The sequence below is a fragment of the Rana temporaria genome (genome assembly GCF_905171775.1).
Source record: "Rana temporaria chromosome 9 unlocalized genomic scaffold, aRanTem1.1 chr9f, whole genome shotgun sequence".
Classification (NCBI taxonomy): domain Eukaryota; kingdom Metazoa; phylum Chordata; class Amphibia; order Anura; family Ranidae; genus Rana; species Rana temporaria.
The window spans coordinates 171,969-187,164 of NW_024404482.1; the positions used below are offsets into that span (position 1 = coordinate 171,969).

At 51.1% G+C, this 15,196-nt stretch overlaps 1 protein-coding gene across 1 annotated transcript in view; it reads right to left on the reverse strand.

Moving 5' to 3' along the window:
• Window positions 1-15,196, reverse strand: part of LOC120921940 (disks large homolog 3-like) — a 206,607-nt gene that overhangs the window by 119,240 nt on the left and 72,171 nt on the right. The window contains exons 6-7 of the mRNA XM_040334450.1: window positions 10,117-10,170; window positions 629-679 (exon numbers count right to left, since the gene is read on the reverse strand). Coding sequence (XP_040190384.1) covers window positions 629-679; window positions 10,117-10,170 — 105 coding nt within the window. The remainder of the gene's footprint in view (window positions 1-628; window positions 680-10,116; window positions 10,171-15,196) is intronic.

Here is a 15,196-nt window from a genome sequence, read left to right on the forward strand (position 1 = left end):
GGATATACAATGGAGATGGGCGTGTCCTTAGACTGGATACAATGGAGATGGGTGTGTCCTTAGACTGGCTTTACAATGGTGATGGGCGTGTCCTTAGACTGGATATACAATGGAGATGGGCGTGTCCCTAGACTGGATATACAATGGAGATGGGCATGTCCTTGGCATGGATATACAATGGAGATGGGCGTGTCCTTGGCCTGGATATACAATGGAGATGGGCGTGTCCTTAGACTGGATAAAATGGAGATGGGCGTGTCCTTAGACTGGATAAAATGGAGATGGGCGAGTCCTTAGACTGAATATACAATGGAGATGGGCATGTTCTTAAACTGGATACAATGGAGATGGGCGTGTCCTTAGACTGGATATACAATGGAGATGGGCGTGTCCTTAGACTGGATACAATGGGGATGGGCGTGTCCTTAGACTGGATATACAATGAAGATGGGCATGTTCTTAGACTGGATATACAATGGAGATGGGCGTGTTCTTAGACTGGATATACAATGGAGATGGGCGTGTCCTTAGACTGGATATACAATGGAGATGGGCGTGTCCTTAGACTGGATATACAATGAGATGGGCGTGTCCTTAGAATGGGTAGAATGGCGGTTCTCAGACTTACCCTCTCTAGTACAATCTCTTCATACTTGTATAAGGCATCGCTCCCATTCACCTGCAAGATAAAGACAATCAAATGAAGGATTTCAGTCACTTCAGACAAGACAAGTCCCACCGACCCACAGACCAGCAACCAGACCAGCACCAGACCAGCACCGACCAGCACCAGACCAGCACCAGACCAGCACCAGACCAGCACCAGACCAGCAACCAGACCAGCATCAGACCAGCACCAGACCAGCACCAGACCAGCAACCAGACCAGCACCAGACCAGCACCGACCAGCACCAGACCAGCAACCAGACCAGCACCAGACCAGCAACCAGACCAGCATCAGACCAGCAACCAGACCAGCAACCAGACCAGCACCAGACCAGCATCAGACCAGCAACCAGACCAGCACCAGACCAGCACCAGACCAGCAACCAGACCAGCAACCAGACCAGCAACCAGACCAGCACCAGACCAGCACCGACCAGCACCAGACCAGCAACCAGACCAGCACCAGACCAGCAACCAGACCAGCATCAGACCAGCAACCAGACCAGCAACCAGACCAGCACCAGACCAGCATCAGACCAGCAACCAGACCAGCACCAGACCAGCACCAGACCAGCAACCAGACCAGCAACCAGACCAGCACCAGACCAGCACCAGACCAGCAACCAGACCAGCACCAGACCAGCACCGACCAGCACCAGACCAGCACCGACCAGCACCAGACCAGCAACCAGACCAGCACCAGACCAGCAACCAGACCAGCATCAGACCAGCAACCAGACCAGCAACCAGACCAGCACCAGACCAGCATCAGACCAGCAACCAGACCAGCACCAGACCAGCACCAGACCAGCAACCAGACCAGCACCAGACCAGCAACCAGACCAGCACCAGACCAGCACCGACCAGCACCAGACCAGCAACCAGACCAGCACCAGACCAGCAACCAGACCAGCATCAGACCAGCAACCAGACCAGCAACCAGACCAGCACCAGACCAGCATCAGACCAGCAACCAGACCAGCACCAGACCAGCACCAGACCAGCAACCAGACCAGCAACCAGACCAGCACCAGACCAGCACCAGACCAGCAACCAGACCAGCACCAGACCAGCAACCAGACCAGCATCAGACCAGCAACCAGACCAGCAACCAGACCAGCACCAGACCAGCAACCAGACCAGCAACCAGACCAGCAACCAGACCAGCATCAGACCAGCACCAGACCAGCACCAGACCAGCAACCAGACCAGCAACCAGACCAGCATCAGACCAGCAACCAGACCAGCAACCAGACCAGCATCAGACCAGCACCAGACCAGCACCAGACCAGCAACCAGACCAGCACCAGACCAGCACCGACCAGCACCAGACCAGCACCAGACCAGCACCAGACCAGCACCAGACCAGCAACCAGACCAGCATCAGACCAGCACCAGACCAGCATCAGACCAGCAACCAGACCAGCACCAGACCAGCACCAGACCAGCACCAGACCAGCAACCAGACCAGCATCAGACCAGCAACCAGACCAGCAACCAGACCAGCATCAGACCAGCACCAGACCAGCAACCAGACCAGCAACCAGACCAGCAACCAGACCAGCATCAGACCAGCACCAGACCAGCAACCAGACCAGCAACCAGACCAGCATCAGACCAGCAACCAGACCAGCAACCAGACCAGCAACCAGACCAGCACCGACCAGCACCAGACCAGCAACCAGACCAGCATCAGACCAGCACCAGACCAGCAACCAGACCAGGACCGACCAGCACCAGACCAGCACCAGACCAGCAACCAGACCAGCACCAGACCAGCAATCAGACCAGCACCAGACCAGCAACCAGACCAGCACCAGACCAGCACCAGCGTCTCCCTGCAGGGATGTAGTCCCAAGGGAGGGGGCGAGCACGCTGACTAACCCCCAGCCAGGACGGCTCGGATGATGGGGACAAGCTTACTGAGGAGGAACAGGAAGTGAGAAATTCAGACAAAGAAAAAAAACACTTTGAAGGGAAATGGAAGGAAAAAGTAAGTGAACCCACAATGCACGAGCTTTCCACCCCTCTCTACCAATCCCTCCACTGGTCTCCATTCAGTGTCCTCCACCCCTCTCTACCAATCCCTCCACTGGCCTCCATTCAGTGTCCTCCACCCCTCTCTACCAATCCCTCCACTGATCTCCATTCAGTGTCCTCCACCCCTCTCTACCAATCCCTCCACTGGTCTCCATTCAGTGTCCTCCACCCCTCTCTACCAATCCCTCCACTGACCTCCATTCAGTGTCCTCCACCCCTCTCTACCAATCCCTCCACTGGTCTTCATTCAGTGTCCTCCACCCCTCTCTACCAATCCCTCCACTGGTCTCCATTCAGTGTCCTCCACCCCTCTCTACCAATCCCTCCACTGACCTCCACTCAGTGTCCTCCACCCCTCTCTGCCAATCCCTCCACTGACCTCCATTCATGTCTGTGTAATGTGCGCTGAAACTACCACTTGTAATCCTCATTGGATGCTCATGTGACAAGGTGACAACACAGGAGAACAATTGGGGGACAGGGACAGAGCGTTGTCACCCTATAACAGGAAGTGACATTTATGGCGGGATCACCGGGGATTATTTAATGAAAGTTGCGGATTGAAGACTGAAAGTGACTTCTGAAATGACATTAAATCTTCCAGGAGATTTCAGTAGTTGAGGTTCCATGTATTCCCATCCCCCCCCCCCCCCCCCGGCCATCCCTCACCCCGGTCCTACATACGGCTCTGCTAATCTCTCCCATGTAACAATAATCCCTCCTTCGCCATCTTTAAACACTCGGCATGAAAGATAACCGGCGGGTCCCTCCATAATCCCCCTTCCACCCTGACAAATCCTGGAACTAATAATATAATCTGTCTAGCAGACACTTCAATATTCCCCTCCCCCTCCACTGCCTCCCAGGCCTGATAATGAGCGCGCGTCACAAACATCGCAAACGCAGGAACGCCGATTCCCACAAAATATTTGATGTTCTCCATTCCTTTCCAAAGGCAACAAAGTAATAATTCGGGTTTATTTTATATGTGATAACCTTGTGTTACATTGTAACGCGCCGCAAGAGCAAGCCGGCGAGCCGAAACGTTCCGAGAACTCCGCTACTTTGTTTCAGGTTTATCAAAATGAAATCCTCCCTTCACCCCCCCCCCCACCAGTCTTATAACCTCCCTTCGCCCCCCCCCCTTCAATCTTATAACCTCCCCCTGGCCCCCCCTTCAGTCTTATAACCTCCCGCTGGCCCCCACCAGTCTTATATCCTCCCCCTGGCCCCCCCATCAGTCTTATATCCTCCCCCGGCCCCCCCTTCAGTCTTATATCCTCCCCCTGGCCCCCCCTTCAGTCTTATAACCTCCCCCGGCCCCCTCCAGTCCTATATCCTCCCCCCGGCCCCCCCCTCAGTCTTATAACCTCCCCCTGGACCCCACCAGTCTTATATCCTCTCCCCCGGCCCCCCCTTCAGTTTTATAACCTCCCCCTGGCCCCCATCAGTCTTATATCCTCCCCCCGGCCCCCCCTTCAGTCTTATAACCTCCCCCTGGCCCCCACCAGTCTTATATCCTCTCCCCCGGCCCCCCCCCTTCAGTCTTATAACCTCCCCCTGGCCCCCACCAGTCTTATATCCTCTCCCCCGCCCCCCCCTTCAGTTTTATAACCTCCCCCTGGCCCCCATCAGTCTTATATCCTCCCCCCGGCCCCCCCTTCAGTCTTATAACCTCCCCCTGGCCCCCACCAGTCTTATAACCTACCCCCGGCCCCCTCCAGTCTTATATCCTCCCGCCGGCCCCCCTTCAGTCTTATAACCTACCCCCGGCCCCCACCAGTCTTATATCCTCCCCCGACCCCCCTCTTCAGTCTTATAACCTCCCCCTGGCCCCCTCCAGGCTTATATCCTCCCGCCGGCCCCCCCTTCAGTCTTATAACCTCCCCCTGGCCCCCACCAGTCTTATATCCTCCCCCCGGCCCCCCTCCAGTCTAATAACCTACCCCCGGCCCCCACCAGTCTTATATCCTCTCGCTGGCCTCCCCTTCAGTCTAATATCCTCCCCCCGGCCTCCCCTCCAGTCTTATATCCTCCCCCCGACCCCCTTCAGTCTTATATCCTCCCCCGGCCCCCCTTCAGTCTTATAACCTACCCCCAGCCCCCTTCAGTCTTATATCCTCCCCCGGCCCCCCTTCAGTCTTATAACCTCCCCCCGGCCCCCTCCAGTCTTATATCCTCCCGCTGGCCTCCCCTTCAGTCTAATATCCTCCCCCCGGCCTTCCCTCCAGTCTTATATCCTCCCCCCCGACCCCCCCTTCAGTCTTATATCCTCCCCCCGACCCCCCCTTCAGTCTTATATCCTCCCTCCTCCGCCCCCCCTCAGTCTTATATCCTCCCTCTGGCAGTTTGGGGACCCGGCTGAGTGTGAGCTGCACTGTGCACAAGGTTTCCTGCACATTTCCCCCAGCAGACCCCCCCCCCCCGGACAGAAGGCCTGTTCTATATTTTCTGTAATTAGCAGAGACAGGACGTCCAGATCCGGGAAGCCGGAGTGTTCTAGAACAGGGCTGGGACCCGGAGGACGGGCTGCCTGCACCAGGAGCTCATTACCAGCAAATCTTATTAGGTGATCCCAGCACACCGCCAGGAAATAATTACCCCTCCTCCAGCACGGGACTCTTCATATCAGTCAGCATGGCCCGCTCCCCGGATGTCATAATGTGATTCCCCCGACCCCCACCCCTGAACAGGTACCAAGACAAAGGGGCCCTTGCTCCGCTCCTCATTCATCTGGTAAATACATGTTAGAAAATTAGCGCTTGCACGCGGCGGCGGCTGATGTGTCTCTATATAAAGGACATGGTGTAAGGAAAGACTCTGTGCTCTTCGATAAAGAATTCACAATTGTTTGATTTTCAGCGCTCTGCTGTTCCTCATTAAAGGACAAATGAATGACGTTGTCCTTCAAACTATTACATTCACCCAAACGAAAAATCACCCTGAAAGAGTGACCTGTAAAGGGGAAAGTCTATTTGTCCCGGCCCCCTTCAGTGCTTAGTGGTGTTACGGTGCCTCTGGAGTCCACAACTGTACAGCCAGGGGCATGGCCTGTTCTCTTTGTCTGAACACCTACTACTCTTTTGTCTGCTGCCTGCTCCAACCTCTGCCTAAACACTGACTACTCTCTGCCTGCCACCTGCCCTGACCCCTGCCTAAACACCTTCTACTCTTTTGTCTGCTGCCTGCTCCAACCTCTGCCTGAACACTGACTACTCTCTGCCTGCCACCTGCCCCGACCCCTGCCTGAACACCTTCTACACTTTTGTCTGCTGCCTGCTCAAACCTCTGTCTGAACACTGACTACTCTCTGCCTGCCACCTGCCCTGACCCCTGCCTGAACACCTTCTACTCTTTTGTCTGCTGCCTTCTCCAACCTCTGTCTGGACACTGACTACTCTCTGCCTGCCACCTGCCCCGACCCCTGCCTGAACACCTTCTACTCTTTTGTCTGCTGCCTGCTCCAACCTCTGTCTGGACACTGACTACTCTCTGCCTGCCACCTGCCCTGACCCCTGCCTAAACACCTTCTACTTTTGTCTGCTGCCTTCTCCAACCTCTGTCTGAACACTGACTACTCTCTGCCTGCCACCTGCCCCGACCCCTGCCTGAACACCTTCTACTCTTTTGTCTGCTGCCTGCTCCAACCTCTGCCTGAACACTGACTACTCTCTGCCTGCCATCTGCCCTGACCCCTGCCTAAACACCTTCTACTTTTGTCTGCTGCCTTCTCCAACCTCTGTCTGAACACTGACTACTCTCTGCCTGCCACCTGCCCTGACCCCTGCTTGAACACTGACTACTCTCTGCCTGCCACCTGCCCTGACCCCTGCCTAAACACCTTCTACTTTTGTCTGCTGCATGCTCCAACCTCTTTTTTTTTTTAAGATATTTTTATTAGGTTTAAGACAAACCAACAAACAGAAAAACATACAAAAAAAACCCACCAGACAACCTGGTCATAAACGGTAGGCAATACACTCAAACATAGAAAAATAAACTGACATCAGTGCAAAATATAAAGTAGGCACAGTGGTAAAAGGATCAGGTATACTACCTGGATATAGCTGCCTGCCCCAACCTCTGCCTAGACACTGACTACTCTCTGCCTGCCATCTGCCCCGAACCCTTCCTGAATACGTACTACTCTTTTGTCTGCTGCCTGCTCCAAACTCTGCCTGAAAACTACCTACTTTCTGCCCGCCACCAGCTCTGACCCCTGACTGAATACGTAATACTCTTTTGTCTGCTGCCTGCTCCAACCTCTGTCTGGACACTGATTACTCTCTGCCTGCCACCTGCCCTGACCCCTGCCTAAACACCTTCTACTCTTTTGTCTGCTGCCTGCTCCAACCTCTGTCTGGACACTGATTACTCTCTGCCTGCCACCTGCCCTGACCCCTGCCTAAACACCTTCTACTCTTTTGTCTGCTGCCTTCTCCAACCTCTGTCTGAACACTGACTACTCTCTGCCTGCCACCTGCCCCTACCCCTGCCTAAACACCTTCTACTCCTTTGTCTGCTGCCTGCTCCAAACTCTGCCTGAACACTAACTACTTTCTGCCCGCCACCAGCTCTGACCCCTGCCTGAATACGTAATACTCTTTTGTCTGCTGCATGCTCCAACCTCTGTCTGGACACTGATTACTCTCTGCCTGCCACCTGCCCTGACCCCTGCCTAAACACCTTCTACTCTTTTGTCTGCTGCCTGCTCCAACCTCTGTCTGGACACTGATTACTCTGCCTGCCACCTGCCCTGACCCCTGCCTAAACACCTTCTACTCTTTTGTCTGCTGCCTTCTCCAACCTCTGTCTGAACACTGACTACTCTCTGCCTGCCACCTGCCCCGACCCCTGCCTGAACACCTTCTACGCTTTTGTCTGCTGCCTGCTCCAACCTCTGTCTGGACACTAATTATTCTCTGTCTGCCACCTGCCCCGACCCCTGCCTTAACACCTTCTACTCTTTTGTCTGCTGCCTTCTCCAACCTCTGTCTGAACACTGACTACTCTCTGCCTGCCACCTGCTCTGACCCCTGCCTAAACACCTTCTACTTTTGTCTGCTGCATGCTCCAACCTCTGTCTGGACACTGATTACTCTCTGCCTGCCACCTGCCCTGACCCCTGCCTAAACACCTTCTACTCTTTTGTCTGCTGCCTGCTCCAACCTCTGTCTGGACACTGATTACTCTCTGCCTGCCACCTGCCCTGACCCCTGCCTGAACACCTTCTACTCCTTTGTCTGCTGCCTGCTCCAACCTCTGCCTAAACACTGATTACTTTCTGCCCGCCACCTGCTCTGACCCCTGCCTCAACACATAATACTCTTTCGTCTGCTGCCTGCTCCAACCTTTTACCAAATTGTACTATTTTTTTTTCCTGGAAATAAATTAAAACTCTCAACTTCGCTGATTCCTTCAGAATATTTTATATACTTTACATTTAAGAGCAAGGGACACAAACAATAGAATACTAAGAATAGTTCTCCAATGTCATTGGTTAGTAATACAGTGCCTTGAAAAAGCATTCATACCCCCTTGAAATTTCCCACATTTTGTCATGTTACACCAAAAACGTAAATGTATTTTTTTGGGATTTTATGTGAGAGACACAAAGTGTCACATAATTGTGAAGTGGAAGGAAAATGATACAAATAAATATGTGAACAGTGTGGGGGGAGGGGCATTTGTATGGCGCCCCCTTTACTCTGATAACTAAAATCTAGGGGAACCAATCGCCTTCAGAAGTCACCTAATTAGTAAATAGAGTCCACCTGTATGTCATGTAATCTCAGTATAAATACAGCTGTTCTGTGAAGCCCTCAGAGGATTGTTAGAGAACCTTAGTGACCAAACAGCATCATGAAGGCCGAGGAGCACACCAGACAGGTCGGGGATAAAGTTGTGGAGAAGTATAAAGCAGGGTTAGGTTATAAAAAAATCTCCCAAGCTTTGAAGATCTCACGGAGCTTCTGTTCAATCCATCATCGGAAAATGGAAAGAGTATGGCACAACCGCAAACCTACCAAGACACGGCCGTCCACCTAAACTGACCGGGCCGGGCAAGGTAGAGCATTCATCAGAGAAGCAGCCAAGAGGTCCATGGTAACTCTGGAGGAGCTGCACAGGAGCTGCACAGCTCAGGGGGGGAGAATATGTCCACAGGACAACTATTAGTGGTCTCTCCACAAATCTGCCCTTTATGGAAGAGTGACAAGAAGAAAGACATTGGAGAAAGAAAGACATAAGAAGTCCTGTTTGCAGTTTGTGAGAAGCCGTGTGGGGGAGGGGGCACAGCAAACATGTGGGGGAGGGGACACAGCAAACATGTGGGGGAGGGGACACAGCAAACATGTGGGGGAGGGGACACAGCAAACATGTGGAAGAAGGTGCTCTGGTCACATGACACCAAATTGCTATGTGTGGGGGAAACTAACACTGCCCATCCCCCTGAACACACCATCCCTACCGTGAAACATGGTGGTGGCAGCATCATGTGGTGGGGATGCTTTTCTTCAGCAGGGACAGGGAAGCTGGTCAGAGTTGATGGGAAGATGGATGGAGACAAATACAGGACAATCTTAGAAGAAAAGACTTGAGACCGGGGGGGGGGGGGGGGGTTCACCTTCCAGCAGGACAACGACCCTAAAGTACAGCCAGAGCTACAATGGAATGGTTTAGATCAAAGCCTATTCATGTGTTAGAATGGCCCAGTCACAGTCCAGACCTAAATCCCATTGAGAATCTGTGGACAAGACTTGAAAATTGCTGATCACAGACGCTCTCCATCCAATCTGACAGAGACAGAGATATTTTACAGAGAAGAAGAATGGAGGAGAAATGTTCCTCTCTAGATGGGCAAAGCTGGTAGAGACACCCCCAAAAAGACTTGTAGAGAAAGGGGGTTCTACAAAGTATTGACTCCGGGGGGCGCCATACAAATGCCCCTCCCCCCACACTTTTCACAGATTTATTTGTATCATTTTCCTTCCACTTCACAATTATGTGACACTTTGTGTCTCTCACATAAAATACATTTAAGTTTTTGGGTGTAACATGAGAAGATGTGGGGAATTTCAAGGGGTATGAATACTTTTTCAAGGAACTGTAAATTATAATTATCTAAAACAGGGTGCCGGGACAAGGAGTGGACAGAAGGGGGCAGCTGCCCTGGGGGCAAGGAAGTAAAGGGGGCAAAAAATAGATGAGGTATTAACAGTGGGGGATGGGGGCAGAATTCTGGATTCTTGCCCTGGGCGCGGGGCGACCCTGTCCCGGTACTGATCTAAGGGCCACAGGAACACAAAGCCATTTCCCAGAGGGGAGTACCACTGCTTTAGAGCGTACTCTCACAAAACTGGAGGATCACTGCGCATTATACGGAGCTTCTATGACATTGGTGTCACTCACCGATGAGCCCGGGTCCAGGCAGTCCGCGTTCACCAGCATCGGGGCCGCACCCGCCTGGAAAAATAAAAAGAGGGGTGTTGGATACATTGTAACTCTACAGATACACAATACAAGACAGTGAGGGCCGAACACACACCTTTTAGGCCTCATTCACACTTAACCACTTAAGGACCGCGCCTCTTTCTGAGATTTGTTGTTTACAAGTTAAAAAAAAAATAAACTTTTTTTTGCTAGAAAATGACTTAGAACCCCCAAACATTATGGGGCAGATCCACAAAGATCTGCCCCGGCGCAGCGTATCAGAGATACGCTACGCCGCCGTAACTTACTTGTGTTATCTTCGAATCCTTGAAGATTTTGCGCCGTAAGGTACGGCGGCGTAGTCTATCTCTGGTGGCGGAATTCAAATCGGCGATTAGGGGGCGTGTTTCATTTAAATGAAGCGCGTCCCCGAGCCGAATGAACTGCGCATGCACCGTCCCTAAATTTCCCGCCGTGCATTGCGCTAAATGACGTCGCTAGGACGTAATTTTTTTTAACATAGACGTGAGTTACATCCATCCCGATTCACGGACGACTTACGTGAAAAAAAAAACTAATTTCAAATTAAACGCGGGAACGACGGCCATACTTAACATGGCAAGTCTAACTATACGCCGCAAAACACCAGCTTTAACTATACGCCGGAAAAAGCCGACTATAGACGACGTAAAAGAATGCGACGGCCGCGCATACGTTCGTGGATCGTCAGAAACAGCTAATTTGCATACCCGACGCGGAAAACGACGCAAACGCGCACGCCTGTCAGATCTAACCCAGATGCCGTCGTATCTTGTTTTGAGGATTCAAACTAAAGATACGACGCGGGAAATTTGAAAGTACGCCGGCGTATCAGTAGATACGCCGGCGTACTCTCTCTGTGGATCTGCCCCTATCATTATTTCCCTAACAACCTACAGAATAAAATGGCGGTCATTGCAATACTTTTTGTCACACCGTATTCGCGCAGCGGTCTTACAAGCGCAATTTTTTGGACGGAAAATACACTTTTTTTTTAACTAAAAAATAAGACAACAGTAAACTTAGCCAAAATTTTTTTTTTTAAATTGTGAAAAATAATATTACGCCGAGTAAATTGATACCCAACATGTCACGCTCTAAATATGCGTCCGCTCGTGGAATGCCGACAAACTTTTACCCTTAAAAATCTCGATAGGCGATGTTTAAAAAATTGTACAGGTTGCATGTTTTGAGTTACAGAGACGTTTTAGGGCTAGAATTATTGCTCTCACTCTAACGATCGCGGCGATACCTCACATGTGCAGTTTGAACACCGTTTTTATATGCGGGCGCTGCTCACGTATGCGTTTGCTTCTGCGCGTGAGCTCGGCGGGACGCTTTAAAAAAAAAAATCTTATTTATTTTACTTTCTTTTATTTCTTTACACACAGTTTTTTTTTTTTATTTGGGTCACTTTTATTCCTATTACAAGGAATGTAAAGATCCCTTTTATTGGAAAAAAGTATGACAGGTCCTCTTAAATATGAGATCTGGGGTCAAAAAGACCTCGGCCCGGATTCACATACATTGGCGCATATTTATGCCGATGCAGCGCAGAGAGGCAAGCACTGGATTCACAAAGCCAGTGCTGCCAAATCTGCGCTGGGTTCCCTCGGCGTAACTCGTCGTAAGTGGAAGTGGGCGTGAGCCATGCAAATGAGGCGTGACCCCATGCAAATGATGGGCCGAGCGCCATAAAGATACGAATAACGAACGGCGCATGCGCTGTCCCGTGGACGCATCCCACTGCGCATGCTCAGAATCACATCGGAACTACTCCCTAAGATACGCCGGATCACTGCCTACGACATGAATGTAACCTACGCCTAGTCATATTCACGTACAACGTAAACGACGTAAAATACGACGGCTTGTGTTCCCTGGTCCATACCTTTGCATGGGTTGCGCCTCCTATATGGGGAATAACTTTACGCCGGACATACGACTTCCACAAACCGCGTATATTATGCGCCGGGCACAAGTATGTTCGTGAATCGACGTATCTCCCTCATTTCCATATTTGAATAGGAAATCAATGGGAGCGCCACTTGCGTCCAGCGTAAATATGCACCCACGATACGCCGGCGTAGGAAAGTTACGTTGGTCGGATGAAGCCTATTTTTAGGCGTATCTCGGTTTGTGGGCACGGCGCATATTTGCACTTACGCAGCGTATCTCGAGATACGTCGGCGTAAGTGCTTTGTGAATCCGGGCCCTCATATTTACACTAAAACGCAAAAAAAAACAGCTATGGGTGGAAGTGACATTTTGACATCACTTCTGCCCTTCTATGGCATGGAGACGTGTGGCGACCATCTTCCCCTAACTCGTCTCCATACCCAGCCACGAGAAGGACCCGATCACCTCCACCGATGGTAAGTGGCGAAGGGCACGGGAGAGCGGCGGGAGAGGGGACCCCTCTCCCGCCACCGATAATGGTGATCTTGCGGTGAATCCGCGGCAGAGACCACCATTGTCGTAAACTGGACCGCCGCCTGAAGATGAGGATGTCTGGGTTATGACAGCTAGCTGCTACCATGACAGAGATATCCCGCTTCAAAGTGCCGACGTATATAGTCGTGGGGCGGTCCGGAAGTGGTTAATCAGACGCCTATGTGAGGGCTGTGTTTACTCACACGGGGATGTAAAAGTGTTCCGTGGATCCCCATGCAGGCCGTTCCATTCATGTCAATGATGACACAGTTGCTCGGGCACAGCTGCTTCTATGGGATGGGTGCATCTCCCTGAAAGAGGGAACACCTGTGCATCCCCATATGGTCAAACAGGACCCTTCCAGGGGCATCCAAGTACACCTGTATGAATGACACCTTATGTCAGTGATGGGGAACCTTGACACCCCAGATGTTTTGGAACTACATTTCCCATGATGCTCATGCAACTCTGCAGTGCAGTTGAGCATCATGGGAAATGTAGTTCCAAAACATCTGGGGTGCCAATGTTTGCCATCACTGTTTTATATGGAGCATTGGGGTATGTGCATTAGCCCATTGCAGTGCCATTTATTTTGAACCCCACCCCAATGCTGTAAGGCAACACAGCTCCGGGCTGGCTTAGCACCACCCTGCCTTTACACCGCCTTAACACAGCATGGTAATACGAGACATAATGCGGCGCTGACGCAAGGCACGGAAATAGAGGAGCGGTAATGGGCCCTAAACTTGTCCATGTTTGTGCATCTGTAGCAGCATATGAAAACATTTATAATATAAATGTAAAACAATCACACTAAAGAGATTATATTATCTGTTGTCATCAACATTTGGGAGATATTTTCAAACTGAACTATCTGTGACCGACCCCCCCCCCCCCCCAATCACACAAAAACAAAATCAACCTGTCTACAGCTAGAACAGCTCCCATCCCAAAACCATGGGCATTAATATAGATTTGCCCCCTCCCCATCATGGCCATTACCACTTGCTGCCCGCCAATGACAGATTGACGTCGGCAAAGTGGTTTCCATATCCTGAGTGGACGTCATATGGTGTCCTCAGGATATTGAGCCGCTGCACATCGCGGCAATCGTTGTTTTAGGGTGTGAGTCTGACACCCCGCAACACCGATCTAGGTAAAGAGTCTCTGACGGAGACTCTTTACCACATGATCAGCCGTGTCCAATCACGGCTGATCACGATGTAAAGAGGAAAAGCCGGTAATCGGCTTTTCCTCACTCGCGTCTGTCAGACGCGAGTAGAGGAGAGCCGATCGGCTGCTACGCTGACAGGGGGGGGTTGTGCTGATCGATTATCAGCACAGCCCCCCCGAGGATGCCCACTGGACCACTGGGGATGTAAAACAAAGGTATGCCACCCTTGACCGCCAGGGATGACACAAATAATGGATGCCAATAGAGGAAAAAAGAAGAAAACGGCGCTACTACACAGATGAACTAAAGGCAGCTGCTAACGTGCGATACACACAATAGACAATAGAAAACAAAAAGCCGCGCTGCTTTTTGTTTTCTAATGGATGCCAATCAGTGCCGGCAATGGATGCCAATCAGTACCCACAATGGGCATCACTGATTGACAGGCATTGTTTGGCACTGATTGGCATCCATTAGTACAACACATACATGCCGCCCATATCAGTGCCCATCTATGCCCATCCGTGCCACCTATCAGTGCCCATCCATGCCGCCTATCAGTGCCTATCTGTGCCGCCCATCCGTGCTGCCTATCCGTGCCGCCTATCCGTGCCCATCCGCGCCACATATTAGTGCCAATCATCAGTGCCCATCAATGCCACCACATCAGTGCCACCTCATCAGTGCCCATCAGTGCCCGTCAGTGCAGTACCATCAGTGCCCATCAGTGAAGGAGAAAATTCACTTATTTACAATGTTTTATAACAGAAACAAAAAAATAACATTTTTTTTTCAAAATTTTCGGTAATTTTTTTATTTTTTTTGCAGAAAATAAAAATCCCAGAGGTGATCAAATACCACCAAAAGAAATCTCTATTTGTGGGAACAAAATGATAAAAATGTAGTTTGGGCACAGTGTAGCACGACCGCGCAATTGTCATTCAAAGTGCAACAGCGCTGAAAGCTGAAAATTGGTCTGGGCGGGAAGGTGTATAAGTGCCCCCCGGTATGGAAGTGGTTAATATAGATTTGCCCCCCTCCCCATCATGGCCATTAATATAGATTTGCCCCCCTCCCCATCATGGCCATTAATATAGATTTGCCCCCCTCCTCATCATGGCCATTAATATAGATTTGCCCCCCTCCCCATCATGGCCATTAATATAGATTTCCCCCTCCCCATCATGGCCATTAATATAGATTTGCCCCCTCCCCTCCCCATCATGGCCATTAATATAGATTTGCCCCCCTCCCCATCATGGCCATTAATATAGATTTGCCCCCCTCCCCATCATGACCTTTAATATAGATTTGCCCCCCTCCCCATCATGGCCATTTATATAGATGTGCCCCCCTCCCCATCATGGCCATTAATATAGATTTGCCCCCCTCCCCACCATGGCCATTAATATA